The following is a 23,063-nucleotide window of genomic DNA, read 5'->3' as shown; positions in this document are numbered from 1 at the left end:
TAAGTTTCTGTTTGCTTGACAAGGTAAATTCTTTTTACCCCACTCACAAATCTTGAAAGGAGTAAAACTGTCTGACCTTGTTGGCAAATATGCAATACAGATAACATTTTTTTTTTGCACTGAATGACAACTTAGCAAATGTGGAGACTTAATCCATAAAATAGCTGGCAGAAAAGCATTGTGGAAAAGTTATGAAAAGCTTAGTTATTAAACTTCTATGATAAAAATGACATACCTAAACATTTCATTAAACTTTCTCGGCTGAATTTGGCTAGACAACAAAGCAGTGTGTCTCTCCTCTGCTTAATCTGCCATGCCAGTCCTGGCGGCTCTTCCTGTGACAAAATCCTGAGATGCCTCATTTCTGCTCACTCCGTTCTTCACAGGAGAAATCGTTTGTGATTTTCTCTCAGCGAAGAGCACAACCTGTTTTCTTTTTCCTGACAGCAATTTTACTCTTCAGTGCACTGCCTGTCACATACAGCTCTTTGTTTTCGACTGTGAATGACTGTGTGAAAAAACGCAGCAGTATTTCCTCAGATTATTTTGTTTTCTTTAAGCAGGGACAATTTAAAGATGAAGCCTCATTGTCCATTCACGTTACGTTAAAAACACGGGCTTGGAGCAGGGCTGTCCAACCTTGTTCCTGGAGATCAACCGCCCTGTACGTTCTCATTTCAACTCCAATTTGACACGTCTGGTTGTTAGGTGACGTTTGCTTTGTTAGGGTGTGAGTGAAAACCTCCGATGCTACATATCTCCAGGAATAGGGACGGGCCATGGCCTACAGAATGTGAAGGTAAAGTTCTGTAATTTGAAAGTAATTTCTAAGAACGCCCAATCCAATTTGTCTATTCACTGGTGCAAATCTCACAGGCAGTTGACATCGTTTGGATTTTTGAAGCATTTATAACCTCCTGGCAGTTATGTTTCACTCCTCTCTCTGACCTTCATTTGGCTGTATCAGCCCTGTCTGATAAACTGTCGGCTGTGTGTCCCTGCCTGCTAAGCTATTATCTGTGTTTCCCTGCGGCTGTGAATCCTCCATCTTATTTCCTCCTAATTGGATCTTTATTTCCTTCCACCTGCCTACAACCAATATGATATCAGGTGATCTCTGCTTTTCAAATGGTTGCACGTACTCAGTCTGAGATAACAGAGTTAATTAGGCCACACTGTTTGCCGTTTAAATGTTAATTTAGTAACTTAAGCATTTCGTTTTTTTAAATGCCTAAATATATTTTTAAAATTATTTTTATTAATTTGAATTTTATTTTTTACCATGCCCAAATTAACAACCTTCAAATGTTTTTCGCTTCTTTCCAAGATGGACTCCCATCAGCCGCTTGCATAGCCATAGTATTTGGCCTTAATTAAGGATTTACAAATTTTAAATAAAGTAAGTGTTCATTTTTCTCTCTTACTGTACACATTGGCCTTGTATAGGGGATTATAGCTGCATTGTAAAGACACTAATGCTGCAGCATTTAAATCAATAGCACTTCCTGACTATTGTCTGTAGTTCCTATTGATTTACCATTGATTAAAGCTAAAATGGTTACAAACAAATCTGCTTCAAGGCTAATCTCACTTTTGGACATGCCAGTCTCCCTTCTCTCTTTCCATTGGCTGTGTGTTGGTCCAGCCAGAGGCGAGAGCAGCAGATGGTAAGATATCTCCGTGGGGCGAACAGGGCGGAGGTGCAGCTGACAGATCCAGGGTCAGTTAGCGCTCACAACTCAGTCAGGGCCAAACAGAGGGGAGGTGCAGCTGACTGATTCAGGGTCAGTTTTAGCGCTCACAACTCAGTCCTCCATGCATCAAAGCGGGATCCCGCCACCACACGTCCCCACAGTCATCGCTGCACTGTCTCAGCAAGGAAACGCACGGCAAAACACCAACAAGGGAAGGACACACTGCTCTCTGCATGCTAACAGAGCGTGTCAATAGGAAGGGCCGCATTCCTGCATGAAGTAAGAGACGGCCATTTGCGGTAATTAATTTCCTGGCTTGACTGCGATTCGCTGTTTTCACTGAGAAAATATTCAATATTCAATAGTCAATCTTTGAAGCCATGGAATAATCTCTATGTCAAGTTAAGGGGGATGCATAGGCCATAATATATACTGCATTACATAGCCAATATACACACAGTGAGCAATGTATTAGGTAGAACTGTACACCAGCTTGTTAAAGCAAATATTTAATCAGCCAATCATGTGGCTGCAACTAAATGCATAAATGCATGTGCACATGGTCAAGAGGTTAAGCTGTTTTTTTAAAAAAAAACCTCTAAGGGGATAGGCAACAGCAGAAAAAGACTTAAGTCTAATAAATAAGTGTAATAAATACCTAATAAAGCGCTCACTGAGTGTAGCTACACTGCACTCCATGTCTGGTTTATTCAAATAACGGGCTGGGGGCAAAATGTGTACTCAGGCATGGGTTAGGTACAGTACAAGTGTGACTATGCCCAGGTCTATATCTGCATAGTCAGCATACCTAACATTTGCTACAAAATAATAATAATAATATGATTTACATCCAAAATTATAATATGACTTGTATTCAAACTAATAATATGACTATGACATATATCAATGTCCAGTTTTCCATGCACTACTGTCATTTTTTTAAGCGCTAGTACATAGAAATTATTTAGCGTGTGTGCACCATTTTACATCTGGCCCGCAGAAAAGCAGTTTATAAGCCACCCTCTATGGTACCAGATTTCCATGACACTGAAAGACTTTATTCATACAGTATAATGGGATCTATGGTACCAACGAGGCCTATATGCTATCCTACACTATAGGCCTACAATCTGCCATTGGCAAAAAGACAATGAAACTTACAGAACGTATGTGCACCATTGGTACCATTTGAACGCTATATATAAAAGGACATTTCCATCATTATGAAGCCCTAATGTGCATTCTAGTTTGGTGCAGACATTATACTCCTCTTACAGATAGAGTCATTGGTCTCTTCATCACTCTTATGTTATGCATTTAATGCACCTGCCCATTATGTCCCCCGCACTGTAGGTCCATCTCTGTAAGAGCATCTGCTAAATAAATAAGTGTGCAGATATATGTTTGGAAGTTACATCAACCTCCAACCAGGAATTCATTCTTTTAAAATATATGATCAGAGAGGTCTTCATTTCACGTGCTCACCGCCCTTAGCCGTCCTGCTTTGAACATGAGGTTTGCAACTTGCGCTCGAATATTTAAATATTGAAGCATGCAAATTTTGGTAGGCGCCCATCAGGAGATTTATAGCTCAGCCACACTCGTCCGCACTGGTGTGCAAATCTCTCCAGCTCAGTATATGGTGCCTTTGGTGTGTTTTCTGCTTTCCTGTCCTACGTGTGGTCCCATTACTGGCCGTGCCTTACAGCTCACACTCCAGAGCGGGGAAGCTGGCACGGGCAAAGAAGGTGGCCCCAATCTATATTATGGATCCTTCAAATCTCATCTCTATTGACACTCCCTGTGGCAAAATATAATTTTTTAAAATTCTCCACAGAGTTAGGAGCTGTCTATCCTCTTAGAAGAAGTGACATTTGATCATTTTACTTTACATAATTACTATATTTCGTCTTGTTAGATGTTGCGACTTTTACTTGAACCGTCTTCTGCTGTAAAGTGTCTTTGGATGTTTTGAAGAGCACTATGTAAAATGTATTACAGGACGGTAGGGTGGTGGGGCCTTGTCTTCAGCACTGGCATGGATGTGGTGAATGCGTACATCGACAGGAACATCCCGTTCAGCTCGCCGTGCGAAAACACACCCCGCGCCCCGAGGGTTCCCCCCCCCCGACGCAGGGTGGAGACCGGCCTCCGTTCCCAAAAACACGGGTTCAGAAAGGGCCGCTTGTTACCACTGACGTTCAGCTGGTACATCACAATCTACAGCCACGCCTTCGGCTTGTTTTAAGCGAAACTGCCGCACGTCTCCCGAGTCACGCAACGCGGAGTCATGCAAAACAGAGGGACGAGGGTGTCGTGCGCAGAGCTGCAACGCCAGACATGCAAAGACGCACGGCCCCTCCTTTCCTCGGGGTGCTCTGACTAAAACCTCTCGGAGTCGCGCGTCAGGCCTGACATTTTTAAAGCGGGCACCGGCCCGGCCACCTGTCTCTGCAGGACCCCCCGCAGCGTAGAGACAGGGTCGGTTCGGTGACAGGCCGGCCAGTGCTGAAAAGACCAGGGGAGAGAGAGAGGGAGAGAGAGAGAGGGAGAGAGAGAGGGAGAGAGAGAGAGAGAGAGAGACAGAGAGAGGGAGAAAGGGAGAAAGGGAGAGAGGGAGAAAGGGAGAAAGGGAGAGAGGGGGAGAGGGGGAGAGGGAGAGGGGGAGAGGGGGAGAGAGAGAGAGAGAGAGAGAGAGGCCTGCAGCTCCTGGGTCGACATTCCACTCAGCTCACACAAGCATTCGCACGCCACGTTCATGTCAACGCATGTCAACAGTAGATATTCATCACGTCAAAACAAAGGGAGAAATATGAGATGGGACTTGAACCATGTTCTCCCCCTGCCATAGTGGTCAATACGTCCAAGAAACACTACAAATAGCAGGAGACAAACCGTTCTCCATTACGGACAAAATGTCAAAGCCAATGATGCGCCAGCAATACCCGGCAGACTCTACACTGAGAAAGACGTCAACATCAAACAGCCAGGCTTCCTGCTGAAAAACAAAATGTACTCGACTCCTGGACGCTCAAATGACCAAAAATGACCAACCCAGTCCTTTGGGTACCACTTTCTGACCACAAATGCATTGAAACATGGCCTGAACTTCCTGCATGGTCCACAGCAGAAAGGGAGAATAACTTATCTCCGATGTCATTTTAAATTCAAATTTACTGTGTACTACGATAAGCAATGCGGTTTACTCAAAGACGCAGCCTCAAACCAAGGACATAAAACTCCAGCATACAGGCCTATGAGGGCCAATGAACAATGAATTATCGGAAAGCACAAGTTTCTAGTTCCCCGTTGCATATATGCCCTGCCGTTAAAATAACTAAGGTGCGGAATGTATCATCAATTCACAACACGCTGCAAGAGGGGTGTCCTGAAATGACTGTCTCAGCCCTCACACTCAGAATGTTCCAGCATTGTTCAGAGGCATCATTCCCGATTCAAGTGTGAGTGCGCAGGGGTATGGTGAGTGCAGGTGGGGGGGGTTTTTTAAGCAAAGTTTAAGTTATTCCTGTAAAAGTGCAGGAGACCTCAGATACAGCATATCAATATCTATACCTGAGATACAGCATATCTATATCTATACCTGAGATACAGCGTATCAATATCTATACCCGAGATATAGGGCATCAACTGTATATCCATATACCCAAGATATAGGGTATCTATATCTATACCTGTGATATAGGGTATCTATATCTATACCTGAGACCTAACCGTGACGCACACGCTCTAAATGTCGACCTTGTGGGAAGACTCTCACACGCGTAATCCGGTCTTTGGCCAGTGTGACGCTGTAAACAGCCTCGCTATAAAAAAACAGGCTGAATTGAGGTTTTCACAACATGGCCAACAGCCAGCATCATATCAGACTCACACGCATGACACAGCCCCACTCAGACGCTCCCTAACCCGAGCGACTGTGTGCCGTGCTGCAGCACTATGTAGCGCCCCACAGCACACGAGTTTGTAAACAGTGTGATGTGTGGAGGCAACACACCACAGAGGAAGAGAAAAAGTCAAGTGCGTATGCCGAGTTTGCAATGTCACCTCGATGATTTGTACCAGTATGCACTGATAATTACACAGAAGCATCCAGGACTATCATCCAACTTCACTGCCAAAGTATATAAAATATGATAAAAACAATTATCTTTCAAAAAACCATGCTATTCCAATGGCTTTACAAAATGCAACTGGTAGCGTCTGAGAGACATCATAAATTCTCATGCAACACTTCCCCATTTGAAAGCTCGCAGCAGGGAAAGTTATATTTTTTTATATCCTGAACTGAATCACGGATTTGCCCCAGCTACTGAGGGCTTAGGAGCCCTGCTCCCCTGCTGGGGAGTTAATGTGACTGTTGTGCAGTTCATCAATACACCAATGTGCCTGTGTTCATTCAATATGGGACTGAGGCCAGGGATCTTACACTTTAATTAAATACAACAATGCGCCCTTTCCTTTTCAAAAATGTGTGGTTTCGTTCCTTTTCAACAATGCAAGGTTCCCTTTTCAACAAAGCATGGTTTAGTTTTTTGAACAATGCATAGCTGTATTTCCTACATCCCTGTATAGCCAAAATAAATAAATAATTCCAAGATCATCTTTTGAAGGCCACGCACACCATTTCCTGGAGGTGTCCAAAACAGCATCCCCCACATTACTGGGGGTGGTAACGCACAACAAGATAAAACAGTGGGAATACTCGAGAGCACCAAATCTATAAAAATGGAGACGGGACTGAAGTAATTAAACTAAAAATGGCCTTTCTATCATAATCAGTCAGACATCTGAACTCGCTGCAATAATTCACCTCGCCTCCAATCTAGCAAAGCCAGCATTCCCGCCCCGTGCCACGCCCACTGCGCTGGAAACATAACACAACGTTCCCGCGGTTCAAGAATCTCCTCGTGAGCAGCCGAAAGCTGTACGCAGTGCCGATTGGCTAGGCAGAGTCACATGGGTAAACACCACGGTGTGTGGAGTGACAGGTATTTCAGTGGGGAGAGGATTGATGGCCAGCCTGGACAGGCTGACATCACAGGGATGCCCCTCTGAGACCACCTCAGGGTCGCCCCGGCAACCCCCCACCCATCCCCAAGGCAGTTATGTAAATCAGCGAAAACATCTGGTATCTCTGACATTTGGACTGGTGGCAATAAACTTAAAAAGTGATAGCTCATTCCAAAAGACGACTTCTAGATTCCCCTTCTTGGGCTGAGAGCATTCGACTGGCCTGACAGTGTCCTGCCCATAATTCTTCTTATTGAAGAGCATAAGCTCTGAAGTCCTCCGGTGAAACCCCAAATTTATGAAGGAAGTCGTCTGAAACCAGTGCAGCCCACTTCTTTCAATTCTACCATCACTTTCCCGGACATATACCCACGTAGCAATAATGACCGTTAGCAGACACTCTTATGCAGAACGATGAATGCTGCTTACGATCCCTCCACGGTCATTCCATTTCTGCAACTGGATGTTGACTGAAGCAACTCAGGCTAAGTACTTTGCCCGTGACTGATATTTGCAGCCAGCTGATTCAAAGCTGCTTGTCCGCTTTGCCCTGCAACTGAAATCAGCGCACTGACACGGCGGTCAAGGAGTGTGTGCCTTTGACCACAGCGGCCCTTGATGTTGATAATGTTTTTCCCCTCGGACTTCCATGCCAGCAGCATCTTAGCCCCTAGTCCCTGTGACACATTCGCAATTTCAGCTTATCTTCACTGAGGCGCCTGCTAAACGCGCCCAAACAACCCCTTGTCAAATTCCAGCCATAGCAGCCAGAATAACACGCTACATTCAACATTTCAATACGGTATATCAGCATGTTGGAATGGTACAGTAGCTGCTTCGTTAATTCAGGAACCACACCTTCCTCAAGCATGTACACACACATATACATATGCATATTTAATGGTCTCTCCTTGATCTAACCCTTTGGTTTTTAGGAATGTTCTAGAGCACTTTTCCTCACCAGTAGTGACCATTCCATCAGCAATAGAATGTTCAGTTAAGAACATTCTTCATATTACTTACACCGTTAATGGTTCAAAAACACTTTGGTAGGCCTGAAGTATGGGGTCCACAGGTGAGAGTATTGTATAAGTTAGCAAAACACAACATATGGTGCAAACAAATGTATGTTTCAAGTATAGTATGTCACACTGTACCCAACACGATATTGCAAAATGTCCAGTGCACTAAACAAGAGGCTACTGTTATCTACCATTCTGAAAATAAAATGGAAAAGCCGCAACATTAACAAGGTACAGGACACTTGACACCTGGTCAGCTTGTTTAAAACAAAAACCTTTTCATTCACTTCTAAAGGGACTAGACTGACATTTCACACCCAGACGAAAATGTGATTGTACAATCAGTAGTTTGGAAGCAACTGCCTACGAAATTGAACATATTATTGGCATAAATTGTAGACGTAATGTGAGCAATTTCAATAGTCCTGGAGCGCATTGTGGCTACTGGAGCATATGGCGAAAGCACAATCCGTTGAACTTGAAGACCTAATATTTTCCGTTATGGTCTGTGGGCACGGGACAAACAAACCTTGTGTGTGTGTGTGTGTGTGTGTGTGTGTGTGTGTGTGTGTGTTGGAGGGAGAGGGGGCACCATTTAACTCAGACACACGACCAGCGTTAATTTTTCGGTATCTTATGTCGTAAGAAGAAAAACTGGATATGGGGTGGAAAACGTCGCGCTTTCCGTACAGTATTAAAACAACCGTGTTAACGATTATTAAGCTGCAACTGAGCGATGACTGTGCGACAGAAAGGGTCAGATTTCACCTGACACCAACGGAGATGAGAAGAGGCAGTATGCGGGGTCGATGAAGCTACCGGACCCCTTGGAACTCCAAATAACGTATTAAAAGCGCATTTTAACGGGGAGGGGGTTACAATGTGCTACTATCACAGTAAACACTTTCCCTGCTGCTGTGGGTTAAATAACAACAGAAAATAACAACAACAAAACGCATTTAGGTCTTATTAGATGCATAATAAAACCCTGTTGTATTGTACATATAATAAGACAACACAATTGTATTGTGCGGGGTGGGGGGTCATTGTAGAAATTCAGTATTTGGAGAACAGGCGTCCACTTTTTAAGCACAATTACTTCAGCACTAAACGAGGGCCACTTGTGGGGGTAGCCTACCTCCGAAATTGGGTGCTGGGGCGATCACGATTCCTTTGGCATCGGCTTTCAGTGAACTCTGTCCGTACCGCCCGTCGTCTTTTGTCAGAATTTGCTTCTGGTTGCCCTTGGAGTCCAGCACCGTGACGTTCACCGTGGCGCTGTAATAGTCGTCCTGTTTGACCATGTTTTTGTCTGCCGAAGCCGACAGCGCACATCTGGGAAACACCAGAACCAAAATGACGAAAGGGAGACATCTGCACGGTGTGACTGTGGTCCACTTTTTCGGCATTGTTGGACAGTCTTATTATTGTATTCCCCTTGTGTACCCAATCGGTAATTCGGAGTTTGAACGACTTGATCCAAAAGGAGATGGATGTGCTATCGTTACAGTCTTAGTTCATGCCGATATTGCGGGGTTTCGTAATAAAAACATGCTGTCCTCTTCACATCATTTTCCGTATTCCAGTGCATGCGTCGCCTACGCTGTCTTTGGGCGAGAAAAAAACGGAAAATTGAAACATTTAGCCTCAGCAAGCTGGCAGCATAAATTAATTAACATTAACGTTAGCTGTTAAAACACACTCGACCACCAACGCAATACTGCTATGTTTTTCCACATAGTTCATTCCTATAAAAAATATATTATATAGCCTATTAATACCCACTGAACCAAGGACAAAGACACAGATAAGTATCACTACAGCCGTCTGAACTAGCTCGCTATAGCAGCATAAATGGACAATTCCCACCTTTAATCATAGAAACCACTCTCTCGGGCCAATTATACAGAAACCGAAACATATTATTAAACAATTTGAAAATGATTTCATTACAACGCGATCCAATGCATGTTCGTCGCCAAATGCATGAACAGATAGCTATGACTGATTAAAAAACGAAAAGCTGTCATTTCTGCTTTGTGATAAGAATTAGCCTTGCTATGATCCAGATAGCTTTTTACCTTGCTAGCTATCAGCCACTATTTTGCTCATTTCTGCGTCGATCTGCTGCAATAAAGAGCATAGCACGTTACCCACCTCATCCATTTATTTGCCAACGAAAAACGTTAGAGTAAAGCTTTTAACCGTTGTTATTTTTTTTGTAAACGTCCAACGACGCCTTTTGTCGGAAACAATCAGATATTATGAATCTGCTCCAGACCTTTCCTCCCAGCACAGCGCTCTGCGCAAGCGCGAGGTGGATAGGCAGGGCTCCGCACACATGGGTTGGAGAGACTGGGGGCGACATTGGCGCGTGTACAGTAAACGCCAAAATGTGTGCTCTGGTGGCCCGGATAAATGATGCACAAATTCTTTACCTCATGTCGACAGTCACACTACAAATAACTCCACACGAAAACAAACAAACACACACCTTATATATAATGTGTATTCTTAATGATTTTCCAAACGGTTTATTTTTGGTTAACCTATTGTTGAGCCTATTTTTTTTTTGGTGTAACTCTGCTCTTCATGTTGACAAACGCCAAATACAGACCCCATAGGCATTGAAGGCTGGATACTGAAAGCTCTCTTATACCTGCAATAAGGAAGCGATTGAACACACCTGACTAATCAGAAACACCTATGAAGGCAATGTTACGCAAACCTGAAATGGGGTGAGTATGTATAAATAATGCAGTCATTTCTACAGGGTGAAACCAAAATATATAAAGACCTGAAAATCTGTACTTATGGAGTACAGAGCCATCTGAAGAAAAATACATATTTTTGTTCCAAGATTTCATGCACACACACACACACACACACGCACGCACACACACACACACAAAGGCATAAATACTATTAAAAAACTGAAGAATCAACAGTCAATATGCTTTAATGGGGTGTTGGACCACCACTGTTTTTTCTCACTGACCTCTCTCACCCATTGAAGGTTGCAATTAGCGGTCAAGTGGTGTGTGGCCATCCATCTGTTTTGCTCTTTCAATTAATAGATGGACATTACGATCCGACCTGGAATATGTGCGTCAACCCACTGTTGCCCGCATACTAATGATGGCTTTCCCTCAAACGGACATGCTGTCATCACCTTAGACAGCATTACTCAGGTCGTGAAACATCAGAAAATTATGCTGACTTAGTTATTGAAACTACAGCCGAACGTGTCTCTTCTTTCAAAGTCCCCGAGCTCTCTCAAATGTGCTAGCCATAATTATAGCCTACCAGGCCTCTCCAGCATTTTTATACATGACCATAGCTATTTGCTTAATTAATGGCTGAGGCACACAGGTGCAGTAGCCTCTCATTGCTGTGTGATTCTTATTTACCAAAGTGTTTTATTCATTGCCTGTATATTATCTTTTACAATCCCAAACAACCTGCAACAAGAGCAGTTACAGCACCCAGCCACATTTTATGAATACAAAAAGCTTTTTTTTTTTTTCAGCCATTTTGGACTAGATGTGCCCAGAGGTATTTCAGGCAACATTCCTGTACTCTCTGTCCCTGAGAACTAGACCATTATCAGTCTGTGAGACCCAGATTCTGTTCAAATGAACAAAAAGCCTGCTGAAAAAAAACCAACTCAAGCTAGGTTTTGAAACAGCTGGTCGCTGACTAGTTAGACCAGCTCCATTCTCAACATGGTTTGACCAGCTCAAGCTAGGTTTTGAAACAGTTGGTAGCTGGTATTTCAAGCTGCTGGTCATAGCTGGATTTTACACCAGGGCAGAGTAGAATATCATCACAATGCTTATGGGCCATCCCAGCATATGAGGTGTCTGGAATCACTCTGCGATTGTGGGAATTCTGTGGAATCGCCTGTCGATGGGAATAATGGGATGGGACTCTCGGGCAAAAAGGGGCTGTGGGGGGGGGGGGGGGGGGGGCATAGGTCGGGGGAGGCTGCATGCATGTCTCTCTACGGAGCCATGCAGGCAGCTAAAGCGCAGGATCAGCTTACAACTGGCAGGCAGTATACACTGTACAGCGACAGAGCCCTGGCATTTCGAGTGTAGGTTTTAATTTCAACCGTAATTTGGCACCTGACTCTACTCATTACCAGCTCAACAAGATATCCTTCGTTAGGGTTGGAGTGAAATCCTCCAGGCCGGTAGATCTCCAGGAACAGGGTTAGGCAGCTCTGCTCTAGCTGTTGAATGAGGTGTGCTTTGTTAGGGTTGGAGTGAAATCCTCCAGGCCGGTAGATCTCCAGGAACAGGGTTGGGCAGCTCTGCTCTAGCTGTTGAATGAGGTGTGCTTTGTTAGGGTTGGAGTGAAATCCTCCAGGCCGGTAGATCTCCAAGAACAGGGTGAGGCAGCCCTGCTCTAGCTGTTGAATGAGATGTGCTTTGTTATGGTTGGAATGAATTCCTCCAGGCCGGTAGATCTCCAGGAACAGGGTTGGGCAGCTCTGCTCTAGCTATTGAATGAGGTGTGCTTTGTTAGGGTTGGAGTGAAATCCTCCAGGCCGGTAGATCTCCAAGAACAGGGTGAGGCAGCCCTGCTCTAGCTGTTGAATGAGATGTGCTTTGTTATGGTTGGAGTGAATTCCTCCAGGCCGGTAGATCTCCAGGAACAGGGTTAGGCAGCTCTGTGCTGGCTGTTGAATGAGATATGCTTTGTTAGGGTTGGAGGATTGGGCAGCCCTGCCAGAAACACTGATACCTACTGTCTCCAGAAGCATGCCTGGGCCATTATAAAACTCCAGAGCAAGTTCACCTGTGGCTGGGGACATACTCTATAGCACCTGCTGAGGATGATAATGAATGCACTGAGACAGGCAGGCAGATACAGGTGCTAATGGGGCAGGTGTACAATATGCTGATCCCAAGGAAAGCACAGCACCTGTTTACCATATACCCTGCTACTCCTGTTAAATGGTTATCTGGTTGAAGCTATGCAGGAGTGGGTTTGGTTAATTCTGGGGTTGGAGACCTCTGAGAAAGGTGCAGCTGGAAGTGGTGTTGTTGAGTCCTGGATCAAATACGTAATTGTTTGGGATTCAAAAACTTTCCTGTGCTTGATTGATCTTGCCTGGCGCCTGGTCTTTCTGGACCTAATGTATGGCAAACATTCTGGGACAAAATGGCTGCTGTCACAGAAGTGTGCTGGGGATACAGCACTGCCAATGGCACATACAACACGACAGAACAGACACAAGAGCTTAAAATACGCGATGACAAGAGCAGGTCATTCAGCCCTTCATGACTTTGGCATCTGACTACAAACATAGCCTGACTTTCACAACCCTGTGCAAAGTAACACTTCTTATCTGTGTGGACAGAGGACACTGGTCCACACCTAGGTGCTACACCAGAAACACCCCAGCAGGGGGCAGCAGAGAGCTAAGCTTTTGCTAAAGTGGGCAGTTGTGCCATTTAACGATCACCACTGCCTGTCTGCCCTCGACAGGATACTGGCTCCATGGTGACCGTTTTCATTTCTGTGTTTTTCGCAAAACCAACTGGCAACATGAGCACTCATGAGTCATTCACACAGCGAGAACATTCCTGTTGCTGTGCTCAAAGGGGCACCCCATTCGCTATCTGCAGGGAATCCATAAAAAGCTTGTTTTTGTTTGGTTTCAAACTAGTCATACTCTTCCTGTTTTCTTATCTGTTGATCACGTGAAAACAAAGTTTAGGTTGCGCAGTTGAAAACATATTTTTTGTGCTTAATTAGTCAGGAGGGACCTCTAGTGGTAGTATAATGCAATGGGATATACAGTATGATTATAGATGACTAAACACCAAAATTATATCAAAAGCTCTTTGCTTGTCACCGAAATGTTACAATCATATTTTTAGATGATTGTTTATTTATTAGAGATGTACTTCCTACATGATCCTGAAATCATATTGATCTCTGTGCTAACAATTGCAATAAAAAGCTTTGCTGTATACTTTCACTTTCAGGTTCAGAACATGTCATTGCGTATCTACAGTATGTGGGTATAATGTATGTCTGTGCTGTGAAGGAATGATATACAAAAATAAGAGTAGTGTGATAGCAGGAATGTATTAATAAAAGTCTAGCCCCGGCTTCACCCAAAGCTATATTTAATGCTGGATTTTTTTTATGTGTCATCAAACAGTCAGGCCACATATTTACCCAGAAAAATGCTTCACAATGATGAACATCGATATGGTATTAGCCTCAATCTTGCTTGAAGGTGTCAAGTTTCAAACATTTATCCTTCAAATAAAATACAGTCAGGGGCCAGACCAGGTCTTGTGTTTAAAGCTGCTTATAAAACCATAAAACTGACCTGGTAGGTCAATGCCATCCACACCACAGCATGGCAAGGGTATGAGCAAGGCCATGGGCACATATGCTGAAAATAAAATGGTCAACTATGGTAGGTTGGACTGTATAAAATTGGGGCAATTAACGGTGCATGTGCTAGGATAGGAGATATGTGACATCAGATTAGACTGATTCCATTTGCACAGGCAGGTGAAAAGAGATTTACAAAAGACCAGCTGAAAATAAAACACACATTCTCAGTACCTGCAAGAGATAAAGAAAACAACCTAATTTTAGCAGTGTTTCTCAGCCGGTAATGACAAGATTGTTTTGGACTTTTTGTATCAGCCCAAAAGTTCAAGGATGGCTCATGGATACAGTTATCTTCTTGCTTGGCACTAAAAGTGAGAATTTCTGTCTTTTCCTTTTTTAGCTGTAGAACATTATGAGCCATCCAGCGATTGTTATCCAGACAAGTATAGAGAGAATCTAACAGTCCACAAATCACCAGGATTAACAGACATATATTTCAGTATCATCAGCATAAAGATGAACAGATACATCACGCTTGCATAAGATGTGTTCATTTCCTCTCCCTCTCAAACTCCTGACTGCACATAACCTTTCTTAATACAATTTATGAGAGTATCACATCGCATTATTAATTTCAAGACCACTACTTTGCAACGGTTTTGAATTTAACATAATGTCATGGTTTAACAACATAATTTAATAGTACTAACACAATATCCAGGTTCAGACATTGTGGTATCCCATATTTCAGGGTTTTGACTGCAGAACGATAAAAAAAGTCCGTAATCCAATGTTAATAGGCCATTGGATGACCACTGAATTGGATTACAGAGAGGACTTTATTTGAGGCTAGATTTCCAATTTCTGGAGAATGATGGGCGAAGGAAGCTTATGAACCTGATATATTCATTCTTTAAAAGCTATGTTTGCTCATTTACCCTGTCTGACCATGGGCTTCCTCAAACTAAAATTAGGATTGAAAGTGCAGAATAAACAAAATCAAGCAATTTATTTTAGGGTGGAAGTTCAACTTCATATTTCAGCAATGTCTGGGAAATCTGATCAAAAACCATGCTGCAAAACTAGATAATGGAAATACAATTAATCAATTTGCCAAAATGGATGAGATGGTATCATATATTCAAGTTAAACTCAGCCCATTTCCTTAGTGATGTAAGGGTAATTTTCTTCATTGATTCTTAATTGACAATGTGTGTTAACATAAAGACAATCACGTGATTACAAAGACCCTTTCAGTGATAATCCTTATTACTATTAGACCACTTTTTGAATTAAGTGCTTACTAGGAGTCTTTCTCTGTCTCTCTCCCAGCAGACAGCCTTTGGCCTTAATGTCTCTGCTTCTCTTGGAAGGGGGTAGCTAGCACATTCCGGTCTTACAGCAAGGTCAACATGGGGTATTCAGAAGACAAAATACTGATAAATGTTTGTGGCCAGCTTCATGTCTTTTTGTTTTGGTAAAGCCCCCCCTTCTGGAAAAGTGTGTATAAGAGTGTTACTATGTCTGATTCAAATCTGAAAGCCGGTAGGCTCTCTCACTTTCTGTCATTTCTTTGCAAATAAATACGAAAGTTAAACACAAGTATAGCTATCATTGTTTTTTCTGGGATCTGTTTCATCAGACAATGCTCACCTGTGAAATGTTAAAAAGTGCATTTTTCCCTAACAGTTGAAATATAACAAAGAAAGATATTATGATTAATATTTTTAGGATCTTAATTTCTGTAGACTGCATTTCAGTTGGGGGAAAGTCAAAAATTGATTGCAACATTTTCAATTTCCCATGTAAAATGAATGCATTAGCATTTAGGTACCACATTTCAGAACTAAGGCCCAAGCCAAACACTGTAATTAAGCATGAGATAATGGGAGGTAAAAGTCTGCCTCTTATGGTGAAAGTCCTGACCACCAGAAACATTTGACAACAGTGTGGCACATTATGGTTCCAGTGTTTAGCCTGCACTCTGTTCTTTGAATTTAAAATGCTGCTCCTGGTCAGTGCTGTTCTCTAATCTGTGGAGAAAGCCCAGATGCCAGTCCAAAAACTGACCCTGGGGCTGTCAGATTCATCCTCAGAACTACACATGCAGTGTTGCCTGGATGAAAACCAGCTCCCAGCTCAGCATGGTTTGGCTGGTTGACCAGTTCAGACCAGCTCCCAGCTTGACACAGTTTAACCAGCTCAAACTATGTTTTGAAACTTTATTAGCATCATGTGGCAGCAAGTAAATGCATAAAAGCATGCAGATGTGGTCAAGAGGTTCAGCTGTTTTTCAGACCAAATGCATGAAAAACAGCTCAAGCTTGGTTTTGAAACTGCTCCCAGCTCAGCATGGTTTAGCCCCCCCAAATATACAGTATAGAAGTGGATCCAAACAGGTGGAAGCTGGGTTGTGGCAGAGGCTGAGCAAAGTCTGTGAGCAGCAGCAAATGGAGGATAGAAAGAGCAGCACAGGCAAAGAGCAGCATTGGAACAGTCTGACTGTCGGTTAAAAAAGTGCACCATTTGCAATCTGTGCATTTGATAGGTTGTGTATGAGAATAGCTATGTGCGTATGTGGTTGTTTGAGTGTGAGAACATGTTTGTATGTGGTTGGCTAAGGCAGACCAATCAGCTGAAGCAAGAGCTCTGTTGCTCTGCACATTTCGTGTGGGCTTCTCATAAACTGAAACTCTGAAACTGTTATTTTGGTGGTGGCTGTCAGAACTGACATCTTTCAAGCACAGACTGAAGACTCATCTCTTCAGGCTACACCTTTCCCTCCCTACCTCACCACCATGATTAGCCTTATATATGCCATAGACTGTAATGGCACTTATATAGTTGTATAGATATTGTTGTTTTTTGTATTAGCTATTGTATTGTTGTAATTTATTATTTTTCATATTCATGTCTGGTGTTCTGTTTATATTCATTAGTGTTTGCACTCATCTTCCCCTGTGATGTCTGAGTCTGAATGTTTACTAGCCCAGTAACTCCCCTGTCTGCGTGCCCCAATATTTGGGTGTTTACGGTAGTTCCGAGGTTCAACCTTCCTTCCAATCTTGCATTCCTTACTTCCTGTTTTCTCTCCATTTCATGTTTGTACATGACATTAATATACTAATCCCAACTAACATAGAAGTTGTATAGTACTAATTATACACACTAATTAACACACTTTAAATCACTTAACTAACTTACTAACACATCTCCAGTTTCAATTCTGTTCAGTAACTCCCTATTCTATCACTGATTACTTGCTTAGTTTCAGCGAAGTATTCGCACCTGTCTCTCCGTGTCTCTGCATCTCCTGATTCTTGTCTACTCCCTAGTCCGGAGCCATTTGTATTACATGTGTGTCTTTGTGAATCCAGTCCGCGTTTTCGTTTCCTCCTCGTTATTGTGCTATTACCCTTTCATGTGTCTCACCTGATGTTTATTTGTTAGACCGCCCTCACTCCCATGCCCCGCCTAGTTTGTCTCATTCCCCTGTGTATTTACCTGTATATACCTGTCCTTTTCAGTTGCACCCTGCTAGTTAATCTTGTCCTGTTTTTTGAGTCCTGAGCCCTTTATTCCTTCCCCCAGTTCTAGCCTCCTTGCTCCTGGGCCCTTGTTCCTGAGTCCTTGCCCTTGTTTTTCTGGATTTCCTGTTTTGACCCCTGCCTGCTTCCCTGGTCTCTTCTTTGCTTGTTTTGGATATCTGTACCTCTGCCTTGTTGGACTGACCGCCTCGTTTTTGACCCTGGCATGTTTTTTGACTCCGCTCTGTCTGCCCCTGCTTTTGCATTAAACCTGCACCCCTGTCTGCTTTTGGTTCTTCTGTTCCCCCCGGCGTAACAGAAAGTGGAAGCCATTGATTTTTGTACTGCATTTTCATTTGCAATGTTCTTATAGAGACAGGAACACACCCCAATCCATACATACCATTCACTCACACGTTCATACCTCCAGGCAATTTCAAGTCTCCAATTATAAATAAATACTCATACTGAAAGGTTAGTCAGTTTACTAGCACCGGATCTGATCCCACCACTATTCAGTGTTGCATTAACGTAATTTGGCTGAACTGTTATGTTCGCCAAATGACGCGTTTCAGACTCAGTATAATGTTCTTATCACCGTTTAATCATAAGTATAACAGAAGCGCATATGTTCTTATTTTGTTTACTGCCAAGTTGTAGCGATGTTGGATTGCACTTCAAATGGTTGATCTTGAAAAGCTATGCAAGCTAGAGAACCACGAGCGAAAGGTACAGTAACGTTAAAACATACTTCTTCAGGTTGGCTTAAAAAGCCCCGTGCATTTTCATTGTCAGTGTAGTTCACACAAGCAGCTGCGTTTTCATTAAAAACGATGTAATGTAATGGGATTTTGATCTAGAGCCTGCTCAAAGGTTGCACTATTTTCAAAACCTTTCAGTATGGTCTTTAAGATCGATATGCAAGCAGGCCAGCGAGTGATTTTGAATGTCTTGTTAGGTGACGTTATGTACTAGTTGCGTGGACATTGTTTGGTATTCCAGTATCATACAAATATGAACTGTATTTTCGAGAGAGCTTGTTTGTAATTGACGTTAACAATAAAAGCTGCCGCAGAACCCCAGTTTGGCATGTAGGCTACTGTAGTTGCATGCGGTTTTGAAAATGTATAATTTTACAATGCAATAGTGCAACGGCATTGCTTAGGATTCGAGGTTTTCCTACAGCATAACGTAGACCTAGTCCCAAAATCATCGCTCGAATAGCTTGAGTAAACAATATCTAGCCTCATTAGATTTTTGATTAAAGTAAATGCTTAACAGTTACCTTTCAGTTAAAAATTAAAAAGTAAGAGTATATTACAAAACCTTAGACCCAACTCAAAATGGTAAGCACAAAAGTAGGCTAATGAAAAAATACATTGGATACATTGGTAGTTAGATGCACTGTAATGAATGAAAAGACAGTATTTTCCAAAGTGTTTCATATCTTTGTTTTCAGCACAAACTCGGCTACAATAATATGGCAACAGTAAGTAGGTCAGAATCATATGAACGGCATGAAATCATATCCAAACAGAACACGGGGAAGCGGCCGTTTACGAAATAAACTTGCGAGTTTAAGACTACTTATTTTTTGAAGGCAAAAATATCATAGAGTTTCATGCACGCCACCTTTTATGGCTTAGAGTGGCCCCAGAAAGACCACAACTGGTGGTCGAAACATTTGCTGGCGCTAGCAGGGCGACATCCGGCGTATTTCATATCGGACAAAAAATTACAAAAGTGGGATAATGGGAAAATATACATACATTGGTAGTTATATGCATTGTAATGAATGAAAAGACAGTATTTTCAAATGTAATGTGTGTATTTCATTTTCAAATGCTAATACTTTGAAAGTTGAGTCATTGTGAACAAGTGATTTGGTTCAGTGATCAAATGGTTTTTGGTTTATGTATATTGTATCCAAACAATTGAAAAATTGTCTACAGTTTTGAAAAATGACCACAAGGTTCTGAAATGAGTGTCAAAGTGATTGTAAACAAAACTGTAATAAACCAGTACTGCAGTTATGATGTTGAGGAATGGGGGAGAGCCAGGCGCGACTAAGGGTAATCCCTTGTAAGCGGGCACGCGAACGTGTCTAAACACTAAACACTAAACACTAAACCCCGGGAGGTAGAGGAAACGAAACACAACTCAGAGACAGCTCCGATCAAATAAAGAAAATAGCCCCAAAAAACGGCTAAGGTAAATAAAGCAACCCTTAAAAACCAGGGCGAATAACACAACCAAAATGAGGGCTAAAAGGCGAGCCCTGTAACCCCGGACCGGGGATCCCAAAATAAAAGTACAACCTAGTATAAAAGAATAGGTAACAAAATAAACAACCGTGAGTCGCAGCTCCGGAAAACGCACAAACCAAAATACATACCGGGGACAACGTCCCTCACCCACAGACTCACACGAGCCGAAAACAAAAGAGAAAAAGAACCTACAGGAAGGCGTTCGCAGTGTAGACACACAACGAGCAGAACACCTTCCTTACCTTTTTTGTTTTTCTTTTAAATGCAAAACCCAGAACCAGCACAATACCTAACTCATTTAACAGTGAGTCTACCGTGTGCTTACCACCTTGGTGGCAGAGCAAACAGTGACACCAAAGCGTCGACCGATGGTCAAAGAGGGCTTTAAATACCTACTGGAGGTAGACTAATGAGCACCAGGTGAAAATAATAAAATTTCAAATTTCAACACTTTCTAACTTCATCTACAAATAATTATAATTATAATTACTGAGTCGCAGATACAGATTAAGCCTAGTCCTAGACTAAATTTAATTGGAGATTACCCATACAAAACTGCATTTAGTCCAGGATTAAGATTAATCTGTGTTCATGTAACCGGCCCCTATTTTGTTATTGACCATCATCTTATATTACAGCCCATGGTAATGCTTTCATTATGTCACATGGGTCACACAGAGTTCTTAAAAATAGAATGGTTATTTATTTTATCTTATTTATCGATGTATCAATTACCTACCACACCAGACCTAAGGTTTTGGCAAGCCTTTCTCCAGCCATCTTGAGAAAGGCTTTGGCATCAGGTCCTCAGGGATGGACCTGAGCAGCTCTTGTGCCGCCTCGTTGTACGAATGGCGGGACTTGAGTCTATTTAGAGGCAGCACTGTTGTGGTGGTGTTGTGCAGGATGTGGTGAGTGACTTCCAGTTTGGCGGTGGTGAGGCCCTCTGCATTAAGCTGGAGCACTGACAGAACCTGGTGCTCGATGGTCGGCATGGCCACCCGTCCTGACGTGGACGTACTGTGTCCCTCCGGCCTCCTGCACCCCGGTCTGCCAGCTGGGTGATGACTGATTGGCGACATTAGTTTCGCAAGCTGGTCTTGCACCATGTCCTGCTACTCACGGAGTAGTTGTGGACTCCACATGGCTCCACATGGCATAAGGGGTGACATGGCTCGGAGGGTTGCCGGTTCGATCCCCCGCCTGGGCTGTGTCGAAGTGTCCCTGAGCAAGACACCTAACCCCCAAACGCTCCTGACGAGCTGGTCGGTGCCTTGCATGGCAGCCAGTCGCCGTTGGTGTGTGAGTGTGTGTATGAATGGGTGAATGAGAAGCATCAATTGTACAGCGCTTTGGATAAAGGCGCTATATAAATGCCAACCATTTAGCATTTCACCATCAACATACACTCAGTGTTCACTTTATTAGGTAGACCTGTACACCAGTGTGTTGTTGCAAATATTTAATCAGCCAGTCATGTGGCAGAAACTAAATGCATAAAAGCATGGAGATGTGGTCAAGAGGTTCAGCTGTTTCTCAGACCAAATGTCAGATCAGAATGGGGAACGAAATGTTATCTGAGTGACTTTGAGCGTGGAATGATTGTTGGTGATGAGAGAGGTCAGAGGAGAATGGTCAGACTGGTCCAAGCTGATGGGAAGGTGACAGTAACGCAAATAGCCACACTTTACAGAAGATCTTCTCTGTACACACAACACGTCAAACCTGTAAGTGGATAGGCTACTGCAGCAGAAGACTTAATAAGTCTAAAAAATAGGTCCAATAGATGCCTCAAAGTGCTCACTGAATGTATTTACTGGTATTGTTATTGTTCATGGTCTTGGACTGGCCTTACCTCTGTTAGTTTGACACAAATACGTGATTAGAACATTCTTAACTGAGCATTCTAATGCTGATGTAACAATCAATGCTGGGAACTGAAAGCGACTAACCTAGTTCTAGAACACTGCCTTTGAATTTAGGAAAAAAACAAACAAAAAAAAACAAAGAATTAAAAACCACACTCTTCAAAAGGTTGAGCCTTCTCGTTAGCATAATGACGCACCGACGCCGCACATTTCCTGGCCAGCACTGAACCTCTGAACCTCGCCTTTATCGCAGCTGCTGATCTGCCCTGCAGCAAAATATAATATGGTACTGTTGGTGTTGGTGTGGGTGGGGGCCCATGGTTAGCGATGACCCGCTTCTTGTTATCAGAACTCTGTGCAGGAAATATGGCTGGGCCGCCCAACTGCTCAAGAGATTTTTTTCTTACACGAGAGGAAATGACACCAAACTCTGCTATCAACCTCCCGCTTCCCCACATTCTGTTTCACACGTTTTGGAAAAGTGAAAACAAAATACCTCCAGAAAGAAAAGGCTCACAGTGGGTAAAGTGTAAATCCTTGCAAAGGTGAACGATTGAATGACCCCCTCAGTCTGTCTGTATTTGATATAGAAGATGTGTTCAGGTGCGGGTAAGCACATTAATCTGAAATGAGTAGATCTGAAGGTGAAATAGTTTACAAAGTGTTTCGGCAGTATCCAAGGAGGGGGATGGGGGCTTCTTTCAGCAGTAACACACGCACACTGTAAAAATGTTTCTCTTTTCTGTTTACAGATACTGCAGCAGCTATGTCAGTGGGCCTGGCTGATCTCTCTCTCTCTACTAGAGATGTTTGCGTTATTGGATTTATTGCGCTTGTACATTGTTTACTTATTGTACACTGCTTTGGATAAAGACATCTGCTAAATAAGGAGCAGCCTGTACAGGATTGGGTCCCAGAACATTGGTGGTTCAAGCCCCGGTGTAGCCACAGTAAGATCCACACAGCTGTTGGGCCCTTGAGCAAGGTCCTTAACCTCGCATAGCTCCAGAGGGGATTGTCCCCTACTTAGTCTAAACACATGTAAGTCGCTTTGGAAGTGTCAGCTAAATAACAAATTAGTAATATTTATTATTATTATTTATGTAATGTATTGGAAAACATGCAATCCTGTGCGCTATGGTAGAGCATCAACCCATTGCTAATTCATACCAGCCAAAAACCCAACCCATTGTCAGTTGGTGCCATAAACAGTGAATGCTTTTTGCATGAGGCTGGACAGAGAGGCTTCATGGAGGTCGAGAATGAATTGTTGGAGTTACTGTATAATGTG

The 23,063-nt window shown here is 42.9% G+C and overlaps 1 protein-coding gene across 4 annotated transcripts in view; it reads right to left on the bottom strand.

Annotated features, from left to right (window-relative positions):
- rnf130 (ring finger protein 130) overlaps nucleotides 1-10,047 on the bottom strand; it is a 58,504-nt gene extending 48,457 nt beyond the window's left edge. For 3 of the 4 annotated variants that reach the window (XM_061234498.1, XM_061234497.1, XM_061234500.1), the window contains exons 1-2: nucleotides 9,905-10,047; nucleotides 8,886-9,354 (exon numbers count right to left, since the gene is read on the bottom strand). In XM_061234498.1, coding sequence (XP_061090482.1) covers nucleotides 8,886-9,156 — 271 coding nt within the window. In that variant the 5' untranslated portion in view covers nucleotides 9,157-9,354; nucleotides 9,905-10,047. Of the gene's footprint in view, nucleotides 1-8,885; nucleotides 9,355-9,828 lie in introns of all 4 variants that reach the window. The other variant, XM_061234499.1, reaches the window with a different exon arrangement.
- Between the last annotated feature and the right edge of the window lie 13,016 nt (nucleotides 10,048-23,063).

The sequence above is a fragment of the Conger conger genome, chromosome 3 (assembly GCF_963514075.1).
Source record: "Conger conger chromosome 3, fConCon1.1, whole genome shotgun sequence".
NCBI lineage: Eukaryota > Metazoa > Chordata > Actinopteri > Anguilliformes > Congridae > Conger > Conger conger.
Note: the sequence above shows the minus strand (reverse complement) of the source record. Positions and strands in the feature narration are given on the sequence as shown.